At 36.3% G+C, this 26,996-nt stretch overlaps 1 protein-coding gene across 3 annotated transcripts in view; it reads left to right on the forward strand.

The window, feature by feature from the left end:
• Nucleotides 1-26,996, forward strand: part of ZPBP (zona pellucida binding protein) — a 112,720-nt gene continuing 85,724 nt past the window's right edge. For 2 of the 3 annotated variants that reach the window (XR_009696610.1, XM_061164842.1), the window contains exons 1-4: nt 1-127; nt 3,443-3,523; nt 12,457-12,582; nt 19,259-19,408. Coding sequence is in view for 2 of the 3 variants with exons in the window: in XM_061164842.1 (XP_061020825.1) it covers nt 1-127; nt 3,443-3,523; nt 12,457-12,582; nt 19,259-19,408 (484 nt within the window). In the remaining variant the exon portion in view is untranslated. Of the gene's footprint in view, nt 128-151; nt 244-3,442; nt 3,524-12,456; nt 12,583-19,258; nt 19,409-26,996 lie in introns of those variants that run through there. The other variant, XM_061164843.1, reaches the window with a different exon arrangement.

Consider the following 26,996-nt stretch of genomic DNA (forward strand, 5'->3'; position numbering starts at 1 on the left):
ATGGAGGCCTCGGCCCCGGGCCGAGCGCGGCGGGGCTGGCGGCGGGCCCGGGCCGCGGGGTCCCCGCTCTCCCGGGCCGCGGTGGTCCTGGTGGTCTCCGCGCTGGTGCTCTGGGCGCCCCCGTCAGGTGAGGCGGCGGCGGGCGGCGCAGGGCCGCAGCTCCCGGAGATTTGTGTGTGTCACACGTGCGCCCTCTGATGGGAAAGCCTGTCTCACGGGTCCCGTCCATATATTTAATAAGATGTAAGTGCTCAGGAACCAAGGACTTGTCACATTTATGTTTAGACGGGCGAGGTTATTGAAACACCCACCGCTCAAGGCTTGAGGTCAGACCGGCTGTTAATAACCCCTAATCAGCCCACGGGTCCTTTGCCAGCTTTCCACGATATTCTGGCCTCTGCATTTAAGTATATTTCAAAACCAGGAGACATCCTGCGGCTTTGTCACTTTCCGTGGACCTGGAGCTCCATCTGTTGGTTTTAGCTATAAAGTACAAAGACTGGGATTTTTAAAGTTTTGATATTTTGCTGTCGCCATTTGTTTCCTGCTTTGTATCCAGAAATCCGAGATACTTCTTCACTTTTTCAAAGTACAGTTAAGATATTGAAGGGAGAGCTTAATTAAACGGTCGTCATTTAACCAGAAAGGTTTTGGCTGCGTTATTTTGCGTTCAAGTTTTAACCTTTTTAGAAATATTTAATAAAGTGTCTACCAGAATTGAATCACAGAAAGGATAAAAAAGGTGTGTTTAGATGAAAGCTGTGGAGATAAGGGGCGATGAGAAAAGAATCCCACCAAGAATTGAGTGAGGAAGGGCTGCATACGTAGGCAGGGATAGGAGAACGGAAAGAAATGGAGTGAGTAGATGTTACAAAATATGCCAAAGTCTTGGCATTAGGTGTCCAAAGGTCATTGCAGTATAAGTAGACAATAGCCAATAGCCTTTAGTTACTTTTGTAGAAGGATGCTTCCTGACCTTGGCCCATGATCTTATATTAATACTAGATAGGACTGTATATGGTGTGTCTTTTGATCCAAGAACAAGGTCAGGCTTGAGGGTGTAAGACATGGAATAAGAAGGCTGTATCCTAATATGTAAGGTATGAATAGTGAAGGCAACATTTATGTAGCATTTTATAGTTTGTACAATAGTCCTTTTAGTTCCTGCAATAAATCTAGAATTTAATTTCATTTTACAGATGAGAAAACTGAAGCTCCTGGAGTTTTAAGTGACTTTCCAAACACTCATTAGTGGAAATTGGGATTTAAATCCAGGTCATCTGACTTTGAATACCATACTCTTCTTTCTGCTATACCCACTCTCTGTTAACAGCAAAGAGGACTTAAGTCCAAGTTATGTTGCATTTTTTTGTTGTTGTTCTTCTTCTGTGCACACACCTGTGTCCATCACATTAGCTTGTTCAAGGATAACTGAACAATATCATAATATATTTAATGGCCATTTAATACTTGCCATGTGCGAGGTACAGTGCCTGGTACAGATTTTTTTTTTTCTGAAGTCTTTTATTTACTTGCTGGTTTTTGCAGGGTCAAAGCATGACTTAAAAAGACCTTCCTAGTATCACCCAGCTTCCTCTTTTGCTTCCCATTCCTGTCTTCTCCAGGTTTAACAAACTCACTTTTTATTCTGGTTTCATTGAAATATAATCGATACACAGCGTTATATAATTTTGAGGTATACAACATGATGAGAAAAAATTGTTTTCTTGTGTTGGAAACTTCGGATTTATTCTCTCAATGGTTCATATATAACTCAGCAGTGTTAATTACATTAATCATATATTGATCATAATTTATGTTATTGTATGGCATATTACATCCCAAGCACTTACTTATAACTGGAAATGTGCACCTTTTGACTGCCACCTACTGAATGGGAGAAGATACTTGCAAAGAATATATACGATAAAGGATTAATATCCAGAATATACAAGCAACTTGTACAATGCAACATCAAAAAATGAACAGCCTGATTAGAAAAGGGCAGAGGATCTAATAGACATTTTCCAAGGAAGACACACAGATGGCCAGTATGCGTATGAAAAGATGCTCAGCATCACTAATCGTCAGGGAATGCAAGTCAGAAACAGAGTGAGATATCACCTCACACCTGTCAGAGTGGCTGCGATCAGAAAGGCAACAAATAAGCATTTGAGAGGGTGTGGAGAGGGGAGTCCTGTGCATTCTTGGTAGGAGTGTAAATTTGTTGTAGCCACCATGGAAAACAGTGTGGAGGGTCCTCAGAAAATTAAAAAACAGAACTACCATATGACCCAGCAGTACCCCTCCTGGGTGTTTATCTGAAGAAAACAAAAACACTAATTAGAAAAGGTATATGAACCCCTGTGTTCATTGCAGCACTACTTAATAGCCAAAATATGGGAACAACGTTAAGTGGCCATCAGCAGATGAATAGATAATGAAAATATATGTACACAGAGTAAACTCTTACTCAGTCATAAAGAAAATAATGAAATCTTGCCATTTGTGAGCAACATGGATTTTGACCTAGACAGTATTATGGTAAGTGAAACAAGTCTGACAGAGAAAGACTAACACTTCACTTCTATGTGGAATCTAAAAAAAAAAAACAAATGAGCAGACATCAAAACATAAACAGTTGCAGACTGAGAAAAAACAGGTCTTTGCCAGATGGGAGGAAAGAAATAGGTGAGGGAGATTAACTGGTATGAAATTCTAGTTGCAAAATAAATGAGGCACAGGTTTGAAATATACAGCGTGAGTATAGGCAATAGTATGTAATATCTTTGTATGGTGATTTATCATAACTAGGCTTACCATGATGATCATTTTTAAATCTATACAAACATCAAATCACTGTGTGGATAACAGGAACTAGCATAGCATTGTGGATTAATTATATTTCAAAAACAAACTCATGGAAAAAGAGATCAGATTTGTGGTTACCAAAGGAAAGGGAGTGGCAGAATTGGATGAAGGCGGCCAAAAGATACCAATTCTTGATAAATTGACACAAACATTGATCCTATGCTTGAGCTTATAATGAAATAAGGAAAATTATATCTATGCATGAAGAACTGTGATACAATGTAGAGTGAGTGTTGCAGATGATGTACTAAAGAGATAAGAATGAGGAAGGCAAACAGAAGGTTTGAGGGAGGAAGGACTTATGATGTGTGTCCTGAAGGGTGGGGATTTGGATTTTTAAAAATGAGAATATTCTAAGTGGATGTAGAAAAAGTTGGAGCTGAGATAAACAGGGGAAACAGTGGGTATATTAATTTCATTGAAGCTGGAACAGGTACCAGATGTCAGATGTTGATTCATGGCTTCCCTTAAACAAACATCAAATATTGTAAGACAGTGTACTATTTGAATGTTATGAAATCTCTGGTGAACCAGACTGTTGATTATTTCTGTCTTTTTTTTTTTTTGATAGTTGGATATTTGGATCGATTACCAAGAAATGCTAACTTGCCCCAAGATTCAGTGAAAATAGTGGGATCACCAAATATTCCAGGTATTAATAGATTATCAGTAATTGTAAGAAAGTTTTAAATTTTAAATTTTGTTTTAAATTTTGTCAATCTTTTGCCAAAAACTAATGTTCCCTATATTGTTGTCTCCTATGGCCCTTTTCCTTCTGTGGAAATGGATTATAAGTTGTTTCCACAAATTTAGATTCATATAGTCCAATTCTGTTTGCTGTAACTGCTTCAAAGTACAAAAATAATTATTTCTAAAAGTTATCTAATTAAAGTTGCCTACAGTGTTTTTGCTTGTATAATAATCATAATATTAGGTGTATTCAGTTCTTATGCTAAAATTTTTTAAAAATGAGATCTATATATCATGAAGATTTTGGATTAATAAGATTTTGCAGTAGTAACATGAGGTAAAGCATCTGTAACTTTTTTGTATTTTTTTAAGTGAGGCAAATCCACTTAAAGTATCTAATCGAGTAGTTTTTAGTATATTGACCAGGTTGTGAAATCATCAGCACTATGTAATTTCACAACATTTTCATCACTGTAGAAATAAAACCACCATACCCATTAAATAGTCACACTCCAGCCCCTGGAAACCACTAATCTACTTTCTTTCTCCATGAATTTGCCCATTCTGGACATTCCATTTAAGTGAAATCACTCTGTGTGTCTGGCTTCTTTCACTTAGAATGGTGTTTTCAAGGTTCATTTATATTATATAATGTGTTAGTATTTCACTTACGGCTGAATAATATCTCATTGAATGGATATAATACAACTGTGTATCCATCAACTGATGGATATTTAGGAAGTTTCCACTTTTTGACTAATGCTGTTATGAACATTTCTGGACAAGTTTCTATGTGAACATATGTTTTCAATTCTCTTGGGTCTGTACCTTGGAGTAAAATTGCTGGGACATACAGTAACTCTGTGTTTAACATTTTGAGGAACTTCCAAACTATTTTTCAAGGAGTCTGAACTGTTGTACTTTGACCCCAGAAATTTGTGGGGATTCAAATTTCCCAGCATTCACATTAACATTGATTATTGTCCAAATTTTAAGAGTGTAGCTATCCTAGTGTGTATGAAGTGGATTCTCATTGTGGTTTTTATTTGCATTTGCATATTTGACTAATAATGTGGAACCTCTCTTCATGTGATTATTGACCACTTGGATAGCTTCTTTACGGAAATGCCTTTTCAAGTCCTTTGCCCATTTTTTAATTTGGTTGTTAATTTGTTATTGAGATGGAAGAGTTTTTTTTTTTAAATATGTTCTGGATACTAGAACATTATCAAATATTTTCTTCTGTGGATTTTTGTTTTCTCTTTTTAATAGTGCTTTTTAAAGTACACATTTTAAACTTTGATAAAATCTGATCTCTACTTTTTCTTTGGTACTAGTGCTTCTGGAGTCATGTATCAGAAATAATTGCTTAATCAACAGCCATAAAGTGTTATTCCTCCATTTCCTTAAAAGAATTTTACAGTTTTAGTGCTTATATTTGGGTCTTTGATCCATTTTGAATTGATTTTTGCATATGGTATGCAGCAGAAGTCAAATTTCATTCTTTTGCATGTGGATATTCATTTGTTCCAGCACCATTTGTTGAAGAAACTTTTCCTTCTCTATTGAATGTCTTGGTGCCCTTGTTGAAGAACAGTTTGCCATAGATGTATGTTTTTTATGGACTCTAAATTTTTTTCCTTTGATTTTACATCTGTCTTTATGCCAGTACCACACATACTATATTAATTTCTGTTGCTTTATAGTAAGTTTTGAAATTACCAGGTGTGAGTACTGCAGGTTTTCTCTTTATCAAGATTGATTTGGTTACTTCGGGTCCCTTGAAATTCCATGTTATTCTAGAATCAGCTTTATCAAGTTTTGGGGAAAAAACCCATTGGGATTTTAATAGGGATTTCATTGAAACTGTAGATCAATTTTGGGAGTATTATCACCTTAACACTATTTAGTTTTCCAATTCATGTTCCAAGAACATGGAATGTCTTTATTCATGGAATTCTCCAGGCCAGAATACTGGAGTGGGTAGCCTTTCCCTTCTCCAGGGGTCTCCCCTACCTAGGGATCGAACCCAGGTCTCCCACATTGCAGGCGAATTCTTTACCAGCTGAGCCACAAGGGAAGCCTTAGTTATTCTTTACTTTCCCTCAATGGTGTTTTACAGTTTTCAGTGTATGTCTTGTACTATTTTTGTTAAATTTATCCCTGAATATTTTATTCTTTTTTTGATGCTGCTGTAAATATAATGTTTTTCTCAATTTAGTGTTTTGATTGCTCAATGCTGTTGTATACAATTGTATATAATTGAGATTTGCAAATTGATATGGTATCCTTCATCTTGCTGAATCATTTATTAGCTCTATTTTTAACAGGAGGCAGGGGGAGTTTTTTTTTTTTAATTTTATGCATATAATATCATGTGATCTGCAAATCATGGTAGTTTTATTTCTTCCTTTACAATATGAATGCCTTTTTTTCCCTTGCTAGTTGTTTTAGGTAGAACCTCCAGTTCAGTATTGCTGTTAACAGATAACCTTTTGTTCCTGAACTTGGAGGGCTGGGAAATGTTTTAGTTTTAACTATTGAGTACTATGTTAGCAGTAAATTTTTGTAGATGTCCTTAATCAGATTAAGAAAGTTCCCTTCTGTTCCAAGAGAACTGTCCCTGGTGGCTCAGCTGGTAAAGAACCCACCACTGGTTCAGTCCCTGTGTTGAGAAGATCCCCAGGAGAAGGAAATGGCAACCTGCTCCAGTATTCTTGCCTGGAAAATTCCATAGACAGAGGATCCTGCCGGGCTATAGTCCATGGGGTCGCGAAGAGTCAGACATTACTGAGTGCCCATAAATATACTCAGTTTGTTGAGTGCATTTATTGTGAAGGGGTGTTGAATTCAGTCAGATGCTTTTATCCATATACTATGATAATCGTGTGGTTTTCGTCCATTCCAATGATTTAATAAGGTATTGCATTGGTTGATTTTTGTAGTTTGAACTCGCCTTGCATTTCTGGAATAAATCTGAGTTGATTATGATGTATAACCCTTTTTCACACTGCTGGGTTTGGTATTTTGATGACTATTATGTACATATTTTTCAGGAAAAGTGGTCTGTAGCTTTCTTATCTTTGTCTGATTTTGATTTTAGAGCAATAATGGCTTCGTAAAATGAGTTGGGTTGTGTTTTGGGTGTGTTCCTTCCTCTTCTGTTGTTTTTTTTTGGAAGTTTATGAAGTATTGTTCGTTCTACTTTACTTGTTTGTCAGTATTCACAAATGAATTCAACTGGTGCTGGACTTTTCCTTGAAGGAAGTTTTAGGTCTATTCAGATTTGCTGTTTCATTATGGTTTCTGATGAAATGTAAGCTACTTTTATTGAGGGTCATGTATATAGTGAGTTGCTTCTCTCTTACTGGTTTCAAGATACTTTGTTTTTGGATTTTCACAGTTGATTATGATGTGTCTAAGGTGTGGATCTCTTTAATTTATGCGAGTTTTGAGTTTATTGAGCTTCTTCGATGTGTAGATTGTTTTTCATCAGTTTGGGAAAGTGCTATTGTTTCTGTCCTTTTCTCTCCACTATTCCATGGCACTTTTATGTATATGTGTGTGTGTATATATGTGTGTGTGTTTGTGTATGTATACAAATGTATGTACACAAATATGTTTGATGGTTTCCCAAAGGTCTCTGAAAACGGTTTGTTTTTTTTAACTTATTATTCTATCTCTCAGATTTTCTGTCTCTCACACTGATATATCATAAAGTTTGCTGATTTTTTTCTCCTGTCTGCTCAGATCTGCTGTTTATTCTTTATTGTCAATTTTCAGTTGCTATTGTACGTTTTAATCCAGAATTTATCTTTTTAAGATAATTTCTATCCTATTATTGATATTTTCTATTTGGAGAAACATCATTTTCATATCTTTTTAAAGCCATGATATTATTTGATCATATTTAAATAATTGATTTAAAGTCTTTGTCCAGTAACTCCAAACTTTGGCTTTCCTGAGAGACAGTTTCTATTGGTTGCTTTTTATTTTTTTTTCTGCCTATGACTATGCTTCCTTAGTTTATCAGTTCAGTTCAGTTGCTCAGTCGTGTCTGACTCTCTGCGACCCTATAAATCGCAGCACTCCAGGCCTCCCTATCCATCACTGACTGATATTGCACGTTTGGTTCCAGGTCATCACAATAAAGTGAGTATCACAGTAAAGCAAAGCACATGAATTTTTTTGGTTTACCCATGCACATAAAAGTTATATTTGCACTGTACTGTCATCTGTTAAGTGTACGATAGCATTTGGTTAAAAACCAGTATATGTACCTGAAATAAAAAATACTTTATCCTTCTCCTGGGCATATATCTGGAGAAAATCATAATTTGAAAAGATATACGCACCTTAGTTTTCATGTATTTTTTGCTGTTAAATAGCAGCACTATTTACAATAGCCAGGACATGAAAGCAACTTAAATGTGTATCAAAAGAGAAATGGATAAAAAAAAAATGTGGTACATATATACAATGGAATATTACTCAGCCATAAAAGAAAAACTAATGCTGTTTGCAGCAACATGGGTGGACCTAAAGGCTGTCATAGTAAAGTAAGTCAGACAGAGAAATACAAGTATCATGTGATACTGCTTATATGAGGAGCCAAGAGAAGGGTGCAAGTGAACTTACAAAGTAGAAGCAAAGTCACAGATGTGGAAAACAAACCTATGGTCACCAGGGGATGAGGGCGGGAGGTATAAACTGGGAGGTTGGGATTGACATACAGACATGACTAGGAAAACTCCACAGACAGAGGGCCCTGGCGGGCTGCGGTCCATGGGGTTGCAGCAGTCTGGACGTGGCTGAGTGTGCACACACAAATACACACACACATGTGAAAGAGATAACTAATACGAACCTGCGCTGTGCTCAGTCACGTCTCACTCGGTACGATCCTGCGGACTGTCGCCCGCTCGGCTTCTCTGTCCATGGGATTATCCAGGCAAGAGTGCTGGAGTGGGCAGCCATGCCCTCCTCTAGGGGATCTTCCCGACCCAGGGACTGAACCCAGGTCTCCTGCACTGCAGGCAGATTCTTTCCTGCTGAGCCACCAAAGTGAAGTGAAGTGGCTAGACATGTCTGACTCTTTGTGACCCCATGGACTGTAGCCTGTCAGGCTCCTCCATCCATGGGATTTTCCAGGCAAGAGTACGGGAGTGGGTTGCTATTTCCTTCTCCAGGGGAATCTCAACCCAGGGATCAAACCCAGGTCTCCTGCACTGCAGGCAGACGCTTTACCATATGAGCCACCAGGGAAGCCAGAAGTGAAAGTCACTCAGTCCTGTCTGACTCTGCGACCCCACGAACTGTACGGTCCAGGGAGTTCTCCAGGACAGAATACTGGAGTGGCCAGCTTTTTCCCTTCTCCAGGGGGTCTTTCCAACCCAGGAATCGAACCAGAGTCTCCTGAATTGCAGGCAGACTCTTTACCGACTGAGCCCCACCAGGGGAGCCCCAAATAAGAGCCTGCTTCTACTCATACTCTCTAATGGCCTGTTAAATAATGGCCTAATGGTTATATGTATAAATGACTCACTTTGCTGTACACCTATAACTAATACAACATTGTGAATCAGTTATACTGCAATAAAATCTTTTTAAAAAAGACAAGAAAACACTTTATTGCTAAAAATGCTAGCCATCATTTGAAACTCAGAGTTGCTATAAACCATTGAAGATTAACAAATGTAAAATCTGTTAGGTATAGTAAAGCAGAGTATAATAGAACGAGGTATTCCTGTAGCATTTGTTTAGTGGCTTTTCTGAACTCACTTTAAATTCTGTATTCTTTGCCATCTGTGGTCACTGAAGTCTCTGCTTCGTTAGATGGTTCAACAGAGATTTCACTAAACAGCTGAACCAGTTAGTCTCCTAGTATTTTCTGAAAATCTTTCTGTGCCTGTTGTGGCATATCTTAAATATTTAGCCAGACAGTCGACAACTCTGCTGTATCCTTCACTTTCTGCTTTGCAGAGACTCAGTTTCAGCCAGAGGTGAGAACTTTAAGGCCTCTCATTCTTATTGAGCATGCCCAGTCTTGCTCACGTGCCCGACTCTGTGCAGGCTTTGGCCTTCTTTTTTCCTAGTAAGGTGTTCAAACTTCTCAAAGCTGCCATAGACATGTCATGCCCAGCTTTTCCTTGTAAGGTTTTTGGTTAGAATGATGTTTACCTCAGATGTTCCCACTGCTTCAGGCATTTACAAAGTTAAGTAAGTAGCCTCTAGTTGTTTTTAAACAGATTCTTGGGGGAAAAGGCTTTTATTTTACAGTGGGTATGCTCTCAATTAGGTCATATAAAGATAGCTTTGTGAAGGTGCCTTCAAGGGACAGAAGGTAGGAAGGTCAGCTAATGACAGTTCTCTGGGAAGGAGGCGGTGGAGATCATCTACCCCCAGCTCCCTTTTTGCTGACTGCCAGGCTGCTGGTTCTCCTGGAAACAGGGCAACTCAAAATGCTACGAAGTCACTGTTTTTACCTAGCCTGTTACTTTGCTAGGGCTATTGTAAAGAACTACCAGATTGGGTGAGTTAAACAACGGGGATGTTTTGTCCTACAGTTTTGAAGGATTGAAGTCCAGCCACTCAGGCTTGGATGATCCTTCTGAGGGCAGCAGGGAAAATACCTGTTCTCTCGGCTTGGAGATGGACATCTCCCTGTGTCTCTTCACATAGTTTTCCTCTTTGTCTATATGTCCAAATTTCCATCTTTTATAAGGATACTAGTCCTACTGGATTTGGGCCTACCCTGATGACCTCATTTTAACTTGATTACTTCTATAAAAACTCTATCTCCAAATAAGTTCACTTTCTGGGGAACTGGGGATTAGAACTTAAACATATGACTTTAGGGAAAAGCATAATTCAGCCCATCACACTGAGATTCAGTTGATTTTTTTAAAATACATTTTTCCTGGGTTGCTGCAAGTCTTTGATTAATTTCTAGAGTTCTGAAAATGTTGATTCTAACAGTATGTGCCACATTGTTATTTTTCATATTACATTTATGACGGGGATGATTTTGGAGTTCCTTACTCTGTCATTTTCACTGATAGCACAACTTTTATTGCAGTTTTTGTTTTAAAGCTATAGTTTTTAAACTTAAGTTATAAAATAGTCATATGTAACTGCCTTCCCTTTTTATTACTTTCTTTTATCAGGTATGCTTAAATGTATCCTTAAAATGAATTCGTATTTCAGTTAAGAAAAAACAATTGAGTCTTGGTATGGTAGGCTAAATTATGCTTCTCTGTAAAGTCATGTGTTTAAGTCCTAATCCCTGGTTTCCTAGAAAATGAGTTTATCTGGAGACAAAATTGTTATAGAAGTAATCAAGTTAAAATGAAGTCATCAGGGTAAGCCCAAATCCCACACAAAGTGTCCTTACCAAAGGGCCAGTAACTTGTGCTGAGGAGTGACACTTTAGTACTAGAAGCATTTAATAAAAGTAGAAAAAAAGAAGAGACATTTAAACTGAGGTAAGTAGAAAATAAGAGGAAAAATTGAGACCAGCGAAGAAGTGGATTGGAACTAAAAGCTGCCTTGATTCATAAGAGAATAACTCATGTATAAAAATATTATGAATAAATTTAGATATGGTGAAATTTAAATATAATAGCTTAATATTCTGAATAATTTTATATAATAAACTTATAATGAATAACTATCAAAATGTAAGCTTCTGAAACAGACTTGATTAGAGTACTTAGTAAACTAATAATTAAATTTTCCTGATTGGTAATAAAAAGTTTTTTTGCTGTTTCCTTCCTTGTCAAGAGTAAGTACCAGACTATACAGTTTCTAGGGACAAAAACACTTTACGTATTCTTTCAGGGAACATTAATAGGAAAAAATCTGCCTAATTCCTTTTATGTGTCTATTATAATCTTAGATGCCTAACTTAATAATGCTAAATAATAACAATAATGCTAAATACTAAATCACAAATTTTGTACAAATTGGAAAAAGACAAAGGATAATATAAGAAAATTATGCACATTACATTTATGAACATAGGTGTAAGTGTCCCAGGAAAACATACTACTAAGAATAGAGGGGAACTTGCTTAACCTAAGCAAGGGTAGCTATCAAAAAGCCGCATTCAGTACACACGATGCTGTATGGCAAATTCTAGAGAGAGTCTCTGTACAAAGTCAAGGAGAGTTTTAATTCTCATAAACAATTTTTATCTTACTGGATCACAGAAATCTTAGTATATGGTTAATCAGTGAAGTATTGCTATGAAATTACTGAGGAGTTGCTAGAAGCTTTCCTAAAATCTTCCTTATGAGTAAATTCAAAATAACTGAATCCTTACTGTGTTCCTTTTCTATCTCCTAGACAATACTATTTTTGCTTGTTTAATGAACAGTATTGTTTAAATTTTAAAGCAAATTGAGAAAATGCTTAGTAATTAAAATCAATCAAAGCACGTATTTGTCAATTTTTTAATCACATTACAATTCTAAAATTCAGTATGTTGTGTTACATCACTGTGGATAATGTATTATTCCTATAATCTAAGCAAATTTATCATGTCAGTTTCTTTCGGATTTGGTATCTTGGCAAAATAAGTCATGATATAGAATTATCTTAATACTTTGTAATTAAAATAATTTTCTGAGAGTACAATAAGTATACATGAACTCTGAATAAAAAGGCTAATAATTTATGCTAAGATTAAGATATACCCATACACACAAATAAAATAAGTGTATATTTTTGAAAGCTAGTTACTGGAATCCAGTTATATTTAATTCTTACCAAGCAATAGCAATAATCCAAAGAAAACTTCTGAACACAAGTTGCCCAGACTACAAAAATGTAAGCCATTATAGAACATGAATGAACATAAAATGTTATTGGGACATTTTAATATTGTATTTTCAGTGAAAGTATATGTTATGCTTCATCAAAAGAGTCCACATGTGTTATGTGTAACCCAGCGGCTGCGGAATTCCGAACTGATAGACCCATCATTCCAGTGGCATGGGCCTAAAGGAAAAATCATTTCAGGTAGGACTCTGTTTCAGTTGTCATAATTAAAAGTGACATGTATGAAATGTACCCAGAACAAAAACAATACTTTTATCTCATATACATTTATCTAGTAGCTCACTTCTTTTTTTTTGTGATTTTTTCTTAGAGTTAGAATCTAAAAATGTAGATGGTGTGACCATTTTTCATAGATCTTAATTTGAGATAGAGACATAATGAATGATTAAACTGGAGAATTCTCTAAGCACTCATATTTCAAAAAATGTTCCTTTTATTATAAACTTCATAAAATCATTTTGGTTACCTGTTATACTTTTGTTAACAAAGTATGTATGAAAAAACAAATATGATTCTTGCTTTTGTTAAAAATACAAATGAGTACTTTGAGCTCTAGATTTAAAACTCTGATCTTGCTTTATATAGCCCCAAATAGGGGCAACTTGAGACTTTATTATGATTTATGATTTTTTGTTTCTTATCTTATATTTCATTCTGACCAAAATCCTGACCAAACAATATGGATTATGTTTGAATTTAACTTAAATTAACTTGATTCTAAAATAGCTCAAGGTTTAAAGAGCTACTCCACACTCTGGGCTAGGTGGTGTGTCTTCCAAGCTGAATTATTCAGCTCTTAGCTAGTGACTACTTGGTGGACGCCATTGTGCTAATAAGCTTTGTGGGAGATGCGAAGAGCAGACTTAATCTCTGCCTAACTGTAATACTAGGAGGAGATAGGAAGGAATCTGCCTAGATAACAGAAATTCTGAGAAGTTGAGCAGTTGCTATAAATCAGTGAAATGGGCCAAGTGTAAAGGCATCCAACACTGAAAATATAATCAGATTTTATTTTTATTGCTCTCTGAAAGCACATAATATAACTAAAAGATATATATTATGTGTATTTTACATTTGATATTAAAACTCTGTAAGTTCAAAAAAAGGCATTTAACTTACTGATTTGTAGTTTGTTACCCCTTTGACTTGGAAATTGAGATGTGAAAGTTGTTCTTCTCTAAGAAGCCAGGAGAGGTCTTGCAGTTTGTATTGCAATGTATAGAATGTATGTGAATTTGTAATCCTTTATCTGGAAGTGATATTTTATTTTACTCACTTTCATAATGGAAAATAGATGTCAAAAATGTAGCTGTTTCCAGGTAAGGATAAAATCATATTGATACAATGGTTTTATACTTATAAAAACTATTCCTGGAAAATTCTAGAATTCTGACAGCATGATTACAGTTTGTTTTTCAGTGCAGTGTCATATCATAGTTTGCTGTCTGCTGGCTTTAAAGCTCAGCCCTATCACTGTTATTGTTGAAAGATGTAGAAAATGTCTGCTTTTCTTAAAGCCTGAAAAATAGAGCTTTTTGGACTGTAGGTTAAACTACACTGTACTTGTTTTATTTTTATGGATATTCCAAGGATAGTTCTCCTCCAGTTGACCCAAAGAAACTTGTAGTGTAATTATGTACTTGAGCATTCCTTCGGAGAGAAATACCCAGACTGTTTAGATAGTTGTGAAGTTAGGGACCAAGTCTTAGATTTGGTCAGCTCTCTTTCTCTTTCCCTCCCCTGCCCACTCCCACACCTCCCCTGGTCTCTGTCTCCCTTCCAAAATTTTTGGTTTAGAAAAGTAGTACATTTATTACAAGGAGACCTGTATCTTTTACTTCAGTTCTAATACTATTCTGATGAATTAACTCTTTTTGGTGTGTGACTTTCCCACTTTTCTAAATGTTTAAACAAACTTATGGAAGCACATACACACACACATGTTGAGCTCTACCCTGTAATTGCATCCTTATTATGTTTCTTAAAAATGAGATTATAGATTATATCTTACTCTACTTTAATATTTTTATTATGAAGCATCTGATATATACAAAGCTGGATAAGATGTATGTGTGTGTGTGTGTATAAATTATGAAGCATAATAAAACCAACATCTTAGAATAGAAGCCAAGGTATACCATTCTCAAGACTGTTGAACCTTCTAATGTTTAAAAATCCCATTCTTCTGTTCCCAACCCTGTCAGGTAAATGCTATCCTAAACTTTTACAATATTATTCCTTAACTTTTTTAATGCATTTACTACATGTATGAATACACACAAATACATACATATATTATTGCATGCATATTCATACATGTAGTGAATGTCTGCATACACACATATATGGATATATTCTGTAAATGTATTTTAATTTTAGTGTTTTTATTTTCAGTTTTATAAAAGTAGTCAACAGGTATGCTTTCATCATGTAGCAGATACTGTTCTAAGCAATTTACATATACTAGTCATTTAAATTTTGCGGTAGCTGTTTGCAGTAAGTACAGCCGTTTTTGCCCCTTTATGTATGGAAAAGGAAGGCACTGAGAGAGAGAGAGCGAGGTGCTTTTCTTGAAGGCATGTGCCTTTGAAGTCTGGTTTTAGAGTTCACAGATAAGTAATCTAACAAAGGTAGGACTAGGATTTTCCCCTCACCATTTTGTGACTTTTTGTAGTTTGTATCTTTCAAGGAATTTTGCCCATCTTAGATTTTCTTCAGCTTGTTGAATGAATGTTCATCATTTGTGACATTTTCTTGTTATCTTCTTATATATTCAGGATCTCTCTGCTATGCCCTTATTCACTCCAGACGTTGGTTGCCTCTCTTCTTCATTTTGGTCTTTCTGGCTGCAAGTTTTATCAATCATTTCAAGGGACCAGCTTTAGACTTAATTTTTCTGTGTTACTTTTCTGTTTTCAGTTTCATTGATCTCTGATTATATCTTAAATTGGTTTATCTTTTTCTTTTGATGGTTGTAGAATTCTATACTGGCAATTTTTTTCCAGCATTCCAAAGATGGAATTCTGTATTCTTTTCGCTTTCGTGGTTTCTTGTGAGAAGTCTGCTATAAACTTGTTCTTGTCTCTCTGTAGGCACTGTGCTATTTTTTTCTGATTAATTTCAAGGTTTTCTCTTTTCCTTTCACTTCAGTGATTTAAACACTAAATGCATTTTGTTGTTGTTATTTGTATTATTCTGCTTTGTGTTCTATAAGCTTCTTGAATCTGTTTTTCGGTTTGTCATTAATTTTCGAAGTCTCATTTTATTTTCCAGTGTTTCTTCTGCTCATTCCTGTTCCTCTGCTCTTTCTGAAGTTCCTATCTCCGTTATGAACACTGAAATTGTTCTGTAACTCTTGGATTCATTCTTCTTGGAGGTATTTTTTGTGGTTCTGGCTAGGTAAATTTCTTTTGACCTAACTTCAAGTCATTGATTCTTTTCTTAGCCATGTCAAACCTCTTTATGAGCCCACTGAAAGAAAATTTCATCTGTGTTACTTTTTTTTTTTAATAGTTTTTGTTTGTTTTGCTTTTAGTTCCAACATTTCCATTCGATTATTTCATAGAGTTTCAATCTCTACTGAAATCTCCTATCTGATCTTGCATGCTTTCTATATTTTCCATTAAATTATTTAATGCATCTTTCATAGTTATTTTAAGTAAACTGTCTGATACTTCTGACATCTGTGTCATAACTTGGTGTTTTGGAAGTGTGTCATTTCTTACTTATCTGTATGCTTCTTAATTTTTGTTAGTTTGACATTTTGAATAAGATAGTAAACATTGAGATAGGTATTGTTATATTTGAGATGAACACTTTTAAAAATAGTATTAAACCTTACTATTAGGAGTTTTTATTAGTCAAGAATTGTCTGACTTTGATATTGGTTATTGCCATGGTTACTAAAATTTTTTTTGTCTCCAGTATCTCATCTTTGGCTTTGATTTCTCTTTGACTTCCTCAGAGAGAATCCCTTTCTTATAACTCTCTTAGCTTGATTTCGCTGTGTTGCTGGGCTCTTAACTAGGGATGGGCAGTTGGGAGAGAGGGGCTCTCTAGTGCTCTGATTAAGCCTTGGACAGCTGTGGCGCCCCAGTCTTGTGGGTGTGGCCTTCAGAAGTGCTTCATCCTCTCCTCCATCCAGCTGTAGTGTTGGCCTGGTACTTCTTGCTGACTCTGCCTCAAGGGTGATTTTTTTTCCTTCCTGTTTCCTTCTCTAGTGGCAACATTTTTCCCCAGTGCTCTTGATAATGATTTTTGTTTCTTCTCCCATTGGAGGTTCAAACATTGCTCCTTACCTGGAGGCAGGGGAAATGGATGTGGGTAGAGTTTTGACAGGGCCGCTGGACCCCCTCCAGCCAGCACCCTGTGAGACTTTTGCTCAGGGTTCCCTTGATCTTCCTTTTGAACACCCAGAGGTTTTCATGAAGGTAAAAGCCTTTTAGAGCGTGCAACTTCCTCTACCCACCCCCATCTCTGATCCTCAGAGGTTTTACATGCACACACTGGTTAGCACTTGGCTTTTAGCAATTCACTGAAGCCTTTCAGCCAGTTTTGAAGCAAATGCTTGGGTTCAGGTTCTCCTGTAGGCACTGTACATTCCTGGATTTCAGGTGACTAGCTGCCCTACCTGCCTGAGGGGTTTGATAGGTTCAAGAGAGTTCACTGGTTAACACTTTGTCTGTCTTTTCCCTTATTGTTATATGATGTTAATGCTGTTATATTCACTCTCTGTATCTGAGCAGAAAGCAAAAGTATAAACCTATTTTTTGAAAGAGTAAGCTAAACTGAAATTGTGCTTAAATTGTGCCATGTCATTTTAGAGAGCTCTGAGGCATGGGTTTCTAGAAATTGAATCCAACTCTAAATTTTTAGATGATCAAGCTGAATTCTAGAGAGAGAAGTACAGAGTTTAGTTCAATTATTTATTGACTGTCTGTTGTTATATTAGTTCTTATAGTGATACGTTATTGCGTTTTCACTTGGCATCCCATTTAAACTTAGTTATTTAAAAGTCAGTTTGGTAAGTGGTATTTGTTAAGTGGATTCTTCTCCTGGCTGTGAAATCCTCTGGGCATTTCTTCAAAGTGTGTGACTTTTAAATGTTTTAAAATAAGAATGTAGCCAGAGAGTATTTTCTTACAAATTGTTATGATACTAAATATTCTGGTGGTCATTATATTTAATGTTGTAGTAGGCACTCATATATATTAATACACTTTTTAATTGATGCTTCTGTTTGGGGAAATTTCTGCTTCAAATTAATGCCAGGGAATACATAGCCTCATTGCTGACATATTATTCTAAAATTTCTTTACAACTTGTGGGCACCTTTTATCATATGATATATCAGTCTTTGCTGAAATATAGTATATCAGGCACTTGAAAAACTTTTATCTGTTCCAAAAAGGAGACAGCATGTTATGATAAATATATACTTTCATTAAAAGATATTCATGAAGAAATAGGCAATACAATAGAAATTCATTCTAAATTTATGTCACATTTTTCAGCTTCATCCAGGATATAGAAATGGGAGTTCTCAAGGCATAATGCTCTATGTAGCACATTTGAGGACAGGTGTATCCATCTATTCATTTCTCCTTCAATATCTGAAGCAGGGCTTTGCATGTCTAGAAACCCAACAAATTGTTAGTGAAGAAATTAATGATGAAAATTGCTTAATAATAACACTAATTTTTTTGTCTTATTTTGAAGTAATTGCTTCAAAATAAATTTCAATTTCACATTTATGGGCAATAAATTATTTTCTTATAGTAGAAAATGATGAGCAATTATTTCATGAGATAATATTTTTAATTGTTATGAATGGTTTATTAAATTACTAAGTAAGTGCATTTTAATGTCTAATAATTTTTCTATTGCAGAACCATGGTTATGAACTTTCAGAATAACAACCTTTAATTGCTTAATGACATAGCTTTTTCAAGTACTTTAGCATTCCTTGTATTTGTTATACAAAAACAATTCTATGAGATATATTATCATATTTTATGATTCTTTGTTGTACAAATGAAGGAGCTAGACTTCAAAAAGATTAAGTGGTTATCCCTTAGTTACAGTTTGTGAGAAAGGTACACCTCAAATCCAAGTCTTAATCCTTTTAAATCAGGCTTCTTTTCCATTACATAACATGGCTTTCTCCCATTTGCTACTTTAAGTAATGTTGAAGTTGCAAGAGATCTTACATCCAGTTCTGACGTCTAGCACAGCAATTCTGATTGTGTGACTCTGGCCATGAAGTTATCCAACCTATATTTTCTTTCTTGTGCAACTCTTAGAGATGTAATCCAGCTTTTGCCTAGTAACTGTGTAATGACAACCAATCCCTAGTTGTCGGTGATTATATTGAGTTAGTCTTTGTTCCGGATACAGTGTTTCATCCCTTTAATATATAGTTTGTATGCTTACTGAGAACATAACTCATCTATAAAATATTTATATGTATATATATAGATATAGTTACTTGACAGTATATATAAATACTTGACAGTATATAAATATATACTATTTTATATGTTTATGAATATTGATCATGCCATCTCAATGCAGCAGGCAGATTAGGAACACATCATGTACGTGTGATTTTTAGCCTCTTACCACTTAGGCAGCTACACACTTCATGACCTCTGGTTAGTGAAATTCTGACAGTCAGAAGTACATCTTGGCACCTACTGTCAAGAAACACCAGACACAATGACTGTGTTCCCTCGACTTCTTTAATGTATAGCAGGTAAATTTGGATGGCTTTTCTCTGTTTAGAAAATAGCTTGTTACTTTATTTCAGTTTCATGTTATTTAAGCCACTGATCACTGTATCTTCTTATTCTGTTAGAAAACAGCACTGCACAAATCACCTCCACAGGAAGCCTTGTATTCCAGAACTTTGAGGAAAGCATGAGTGGTGTTTACACATGTTTTCTGGAGTATAAACCTACTGTGGAAGAAGTCATTAAAAATCTCCAACTGAAATATGTTGTATATGGTAAGAAGAGGTTTTAGTTCTAGTTTAACATTTCTTAATGTTTTCAAATATTTACATATTTTAACAAGTTTGTTTTAAAGGGATTTTGTTATTTTTAGTCTTAAAACTTTATGCCTGCTTTTATTTTGCAAAGTGCTTTGTAAGGAGTAGTGGTAAGGGAAGGTCTTTTTTCTTCAGGAGAATGTTGACTTTTACAGATCAATTTAAGCCAGTGAATAAAAACAGGATGGTAGAGAAGTCATGTTTTCAGAGTATGTGGGTGATACTGTAGTCTGTTATGCTTTTAAATTCTGAGTATCATTTTTGATGGTTCACTGCCATCCTCCTGAACAAGAACATGAGTTGCCACTGTGTGTAAAACCCTTTTGTGAAAACAGTTGGATCTGTTGATGTCTGAGACTGAACAGCTGAATTAGTAGTGGAGTGGCCAGGAGAAGAGCTTGAATGGAGGTTCCCTCTCATTGGTGAGACCTACATATGGAGACAGAGTCATGGTCCTCAAGGATGCCCTTGTCTCACCTTCAGAGTTTCTAAACCTGTTACCCTACAGTAGCAGGTTTTATAGGTACAACTAAGTGAAGATCTTGAGACAAGAGACCATCCTTAATTACTTGGACTGGCTCTGGGCAGTCACAAGAGTCCTTAAAGAGGAATGCAAGAAAGCCAAAGGCAGAAAAAAGAAAATATGATGAAATGAGAGGCTGAAGGGAGGGGCCGCAAGCCAAGGAGGCAGCTGATCTCTAGATCCTGGAGGTGACAGAGAAGTGGGAACCCCCTGGAGCTTCCAAATTGAACGTACCTTGATTTCAGTCTTCTAAGACTCACCTTGAACTTCTGATCTCTGAAACTGTAAGATAATATATTTGTGTTATTTTAAGTGACTGTGTATGTAGCTTAAGAAGTTAATATACCATTGGAAGCAGTAGGAAACTAATGTACCATTGTTTTCACAGCTGGGATACAGAACAAATGGCTGAATTATTAATAGTTTCTTGATCATTTTTTGGTCACTAAAAAACACTATCCCATGTATCAAAAGAAAGACATAATTTTCATGAGGAATTATATTAACTTTGTTAGGCAAATAATTTTTTTAAACTTTATAATCAGTCATACTTCATTTTTGTTATAGTTTTTTCCTATAATATATGATATAGATTTGATATAGCTCCAGTTGAGCTATATCAAATCCTAAAAGATGATGCTGTTAAAGTGCTGTGCTCAATATGCCAGCAAGTTTGGAAAACTCAGCAGTGGCCACAGGACTGGAAAAGGTCAGTTTTCATTCCAGTCCCAAAGAAGGGCAATGCCAAAGAATGTTCACACTGTTGCATAATTGCACTCATATCACATGCTTGCAAAGTAATACTCAAAATTTTCCAAGCCAGGCTTCAACATTACGTGAACTGTGAACTTCCAGATGTTCAAGCTGGATTTAAAAAAGGCAGAGGAACCAGAGATCAAATTGCTAACATCTGTTGGTTCATAGAAAAGGCAAGAGACTTCCAGAAAAACATCTGTTTCTGCTTTATTGATTATGCCAAAGTCTTTGACTGTGTGGCTCACAACAAACTGTGGAAAATTCTTCAAGAGGTAGGAATACCAGACCATCTGACCTGCCTCCTGAATACCAGACCATCTGACCTGCCTCCTGAGAAATATGTATGCAGATCAAGAAGCAACAGTTGGAACCGGACATGGAACAACAGACTGGTTTCAAATCAGGAAAGGAGTACATCAAGGCTGTATATTGTCACCCTGCTTATTTAACTTATATGCAGAGTACATCATGCAAAATGCTGGACTGGATGAAGCACAAACTGGAATTAAGATTGCCAGGAGAAATATCAATAACCTCAGATATGCAGATAACACCACCCTTATGGCAGAAAGTGAAGAAGAACTGAAGAGCCTCTTGATGAAAGTGAAAGAGGAGAGTGAAAAAGTTGGCTTAAAACTCAGCATTCACAAAACTAAGATCATGGCATCTCGTCCCATCACTTCATGGCAAATAGATGGGGAAATAGTGGAAATAGTGACTGACTTTATTTTCTTGGGCTCCAAAATCACTGCAGATGGTGACTGCAGCCATGAAATTAAAAGATGCTTGCTCCTTGGAAGAAAAGTTATGACCAACCTAGACAGCATATTAAAAAGCAGAGACATTACTTTGCCAACCAAGGTCTGTTTAGTCAAAGCTATGGTTTTTCCAGTAGTCACGTATGGATGTGCGAATTAGACCACAAAGAAAGCTAAGCGCCAAAGAATTGATGCTTTTGAACTGTGGTGTTGGAGAAGACTCTTGAGAGTCCTTTGGACTGCAAGGAGATCAAACGAGTCAATCCTGAAGGAAATCAGCCCTGAATATTCATTGGAAGGAGTGATGCTGAAGCTGAAGCTCCAATACTTTGGCCACCTGATGCAAAGAACTAACTCACTGGAAAAGACCCTAATGCTGAGAAAGATTGAAGGCAGGAGGAGAAGGGGACGACAGAGGATGAGATGGTTGGATGGCATCACTGACTCGATGGACATGAGTTTGAACAAGCTCTAGAAGTTGTTGATGGACAGGGCAGCCTGGTGTGCTGTTGTCCCTGGAGTCTAAAAGAGTCAAACATGACTGAGTGAACTGAACTGATGATATAGATATGTTATTTTATGTAGTTTATATAGTTTATAGCAAATATACTTTGGAATCTCTCATAAAGGTATATTCACATAAGCTAAGAAATTTAACAGTGCTTAAAATGAATGCTGATTTATAGTAAGGAAAATGATAGCTAATATTTGCTGGGCATTTATTATGTGTCAGGTAATGCTGTGTTTTTATGTATAATTATAGTAAGAGCACAACACATATATTACTTATTTTTGCAAGGCATTTTATTTTTAGATTTTTAAATTTATTTTTGGTTATGCTGGATCTTTGTTGCTGTGCAGGGGTTTTCGCTACTTGTGGTGAGTGGGGGCTAGTTTCCAGTTGCAGTGGGTGGGCTTCTCATTGCAGTGGCTTCTCTTGTTGAAGAGCATGGGTTCTAGGGCTTGATCTCAGTAGTTGTGGCACAGTTGTGCAGGGCTTAGTTGCCCTGCAGCATGTGGAGTCTTACCAGACTAGGGGTCAAATGTGTGTTCCTACATTGGCAGTTGGATTCTTAACCACGGGGCCACCAGGGAAGTCCTTCAAATTTTTTTTTTCTAACTCCCCTTTTGATTTCTTCTTTGACACATTGGCTACTTAGTTAGAACCATGTTCTTTAATTTCTACTCATTTGTGAATTTTTCACATTTTTTTTTATTACTCTAATTTTATTATATTGTAGTCAAAGAAAATACTTTGTATTATTTCAGTCCTTTAAAATTTATTTTGATTTGTCCTTTAAAATAGTTTCTATCCTGAGAATGTGCCATGAGCATTTGAGAAGAATGTATATTTTGCAGCTGCTAGATGGAGAGTTCTATAGATATCATTTATGTATATTTGGTTTGGGCATTATTTAAGTGTTGTATGTCCTTGTTGCTTTCTGCATAGTTGTTTATTATTGTAAGTGAGGTATTGAAGTCTCCAAACAATATTTTGAATTGTGTATTTCTTTCATCATTTCTATCATTTTTTTTTTTTGCTTCATTTTAGTGCTTTGTTCTTGGATGTATGTGTATGTGTGTCTTTATATTGTTCTCTCTTCCTGATAGGTTGTCTTTTTTAATCATAAAAAAATTTTGCCCTTTATCTGTGGTAGCATTTTTTGTTTGTTCTAAAGTTTACTCTGCTTGACAGTTGAATAGCCAGGTAGCCATTCCTACTTTCTTGTGATTGCTGCATATATGGTGTATTATTTTCCACCCCATCACTTTCAGTCTATTTGTATCTTTGCATCTAATGTGTGTCTCATGTAGACACTAAGTTCATTGCTTTTTAAATCCAGATTCACAGTCTCTGCCTTTTGATTATATAATTTAATTCATTCACATTTAATGTTATTTATATAGTTGGGTATACTTAATCATTTTACTTTATATTTCCCTGTCTTGTGTGTTGCTCTATTTCTCATTACATCTTGTGAATTAATTGAATACTTTCTAATGTAGCATTTAAATTACTTTAGTGATTTTTACTCTATATTTTTTGAGTCATTTCCTTATTGATTTCTCTAGAGATTACCACATATATCTTAACCTATCAGAATCAGCTTGATATCTTTACTAACTTAGTTCTAGTGAGATATAGAAACCTTAAACTTAAGTAGATGCTTTCCTTTTCCATACTTTTTGTGGTATATTATAAATATTATATCTGTAAATGTTGCAAAACTAACAATACATTTCTATGTTTATTATCTTGTATAATTTTATACATCTCAAGCTGAAATTAGAACAAGTGTATATTTATAGACTTTTTTACATTAGTCTTTTTGTTTATCATTTTTTATTTTCTTAAATTGTTCCTATTTTTCCAAGCTTCCATCTGTAATCATTTCTTAAGCTAGTACAGCCTTGCTTCTACCTACTTACTTTCTGTTTCTATTAGAAAATCTGTATTTATGTTTGGTCCCAGTGATAACATCATACACAAATTTTTATATGATTGCTTTTTAAATCAGTAAAGAGGAAAAGTAGAAATAAGCACTTATTCTGTTTTATAATTACCTTGTTTTTTGTTTAGATTCAAATTATTGATTGAAGTCATATTCTTTCAGTCATGAGAATTCAAGATAATTTGAAGATCTAATTAGTTTTATCCACTTCTATTAAAATTTGGTATTGGGAAGTTTGTGAAAAAAGTTTTAAAACGGTCAAAAATCATCAGTCACCGTGAGACAATACTTATTTCTTAACCAGAGTTACAAGAGATAACAAAAGTATATGGAGAATCACTTAAAAGTAAAGAACCTTACATAATCTGTTATCAGAAATCGCATTCCAAGAAAACTTTATTTTCTTAACAGAAAGAAAAATTTAATCCAGGCCTTACCTTAGCTTGCTCCCAACAAAATCAATTTACCCAACTAAATTCAATCCAATCTTAGAAAATCCTGATCATGCATAACTCTTTGCAATACTTTTTCATAAATTCTCATGCCTTCTTTTACTGAAAACATATCTTACTTTCCTTAAAAGATTTTTCCACACCAAGTTACTTTTCTTGCTGACAGATAACCTAGGTACAGCAAAAGTATTATGCTTAACATTGATGACTTCTGAGACTTTAATATGTCTATATTAATCTATATTAATCAAACCAGGTAGCTTAAGCTACCTTCAATACCAGAGGTCAGTTTGGTACTGAATACTTTTCCAGATGACTTAAGCTTGAAATTCATTCTGGCAACATTACTTTATATTTCTAAGTATTTATATATGCACTTAATTTCCTTTAAGTCAATTAAATATAGCTTCTTTTGTGAATTAACACACAAACACAGAGGCCTCATAGTTCCTCTTCCAAAATTTCAGCCATGAGTCAGGTACAGCAATGTAAAACCCATCTGTCTGCAAAAGAGTTTGGTTTAAATTTGAATTTCTAGCAGATGGGACAAATCAAGCTCACTTCTCTAGATGGCTAAATCTGTTTTACTCATATTTGGGGAAAAGATGCTCAAAGATTTTATTTTTCCTTGATAAGTTCCAAATTATTTACTCTCTTGTTCAAAATTTGCATTTTAAAAAGATGGCATAGAAAAAGGTTTCTAGAGAAAAACCAGGTAGGACATTTGCATCTCAAAGGCACAGGCAAGTCCCTCCTATGATAACTTTGTTTCCCCTTTGTTCAGTACTTACAAGCCTCTTAAGATAGATGGGGAAGGTTTTGGGAGTGCTAAAAATATCGATGGGTTTTGAATTATTTTTGGAGCTACACCCCTGGTCCTGTAAAGACTAGATTTGTAAAACAAGGACAGTTTTTTGTTTTTTTCCGCCTTTTAAAGAATTGGGTGGCTTCTAAGTGATACTGAGGGACTAATATACCCATTCACCCATGTTGGAATGTTTACTTTCCCTCCTGTAGGTTAGAGAAGAAGGCCTCTTTGAGATTTCTATCCAGGAAGATCCCCTGGAGAAGGGAATGACTTCCCAGGGCGGTACCTTGAGAATCCCAGGGGTAGAGGAGCCTGGCAGGCTACAGTCCATGGGGCCGCAAAGAGCTGGACACAACTGAGCGAATGAGCAGTGCACGTACACATGGTTAGCTTAGTTGGATCCGTGGCCTCCCAGTTTGGTACTCTATTTTCAAACACTTTTGGGCCCTGCCTGGCTTTAAGAAGCTTCCCCCATGGCTCAAGTAGTAAAGAATCTTCTGCCTGCAATGCAGGAGACACAGGAGATGTGGGTTTGATCCCCAAGTTGGGAAGATCCCCTGGAGGTGGATATGGCAACCACTCTAGTATTCTTGCCAGGAAAATCCCATGGGCAGAAGAGCCAGGTGGGCTGCAGCCCATAGGGTTGCAGAGTTGGATACGAATGAGCATGCACATTCGTGTTCAGACCTTTGATCTGAGGAGGCTTGCCTACAGCCTCTCCCATTGGCACCCTCTGCTTGAATTCTGTAAGCCCACAGATGGACCCCTTCATGACACTGCAGTGTCTGGGTTTGTCCATTCAAAGCCAAATAGATGAGGGGAGTCTGGGTGCAGGGAAGAAAACCACTTTTAGTTCTAGCACTGAACCAGTTCAACCACCCATAGTTTTACGGCTTAGATGGGCTTGCCAACTGAAAGAGATGTGCAAGTTGAGAGTAGTGAGTCAGGTTTTGTTTGGGGCAAAATGAGGACAGCGTTCCGGGGGCAGCACCTCAGATAGCTCTGAGAGACTGTTCCCAAGAGGCAGTGGGGGAAGGTCAATATATAAAATTTTGGTGAAGGGGAAGTTTAGTACAATTAAGCACTCAAATTATAAAAGATTTTCTGCTAGTCATGAGATGCTGGTGTCCTCATGAAGGGATTTAGTGCTTTTCTAGATATGAAGAGATGCAAGGGTTGGGATCATGAAGTCAGCTCCTGAAAATATCTAACTATCTAAAGAACTGTCCCACCAGATTCCCTGGAGCACAGCGTGCCTCACTCCAGCCTGTACTCCCTTAGAGGGTGTTGAGGGTCAACAGCTGCAGCAGCACAGGGTTCATCTCCACAGGGCAGACGGCAGACGCCTTGTTGTTTGGTTATTGGTGGTGCTCTTGGCAGGTGTCATTTTGTATCTGACAGGATGGAGTGGTGATCTCCCCTAGTTTGAGACTGTGTTAGATTCCGCTGACCAAGACCGATTGTTTGTCCTGGTGGCTGCCATCTCCAAGGGATCTCCAGCTTGGGTTATTTTCTGGAATTTAATGAGCAAGTCCCTTCCCAACAAGCAGATGGTGCACTCAGATGTGAGCAGAAATGGATGTGCAAAGGTAAAGCTTTCTAGCAAGCAGTTGAGGGAAGGGGTGAATTACTTGGTTTGGGGCTTTCTATCAATCCCTGTTATACATAATTGAGAAGACAAGGGTCAAGGGACATCAGTTAGCACATAGTAGAAGGCCCCCCTATTTAGTAAGAAAATGACTTTCCTCTCTGCCACATCAAAGATTACCAGAGGTTCCTCTGGAGAAATGACCAGG

This window comes from Dama dama, chromosome 18 (assembly GCF_033118175.1).
Source record: "Dama dama isolate Ldn47 chromosome 18, ASM3311817v1, whole genome shotgun sequence".
NCBI classification, from domain to species: Eukaryota; Metazoa; Chordata; class Mammalia; order Artiodactyla; family Cervidae; genus Dama; species Dama dama.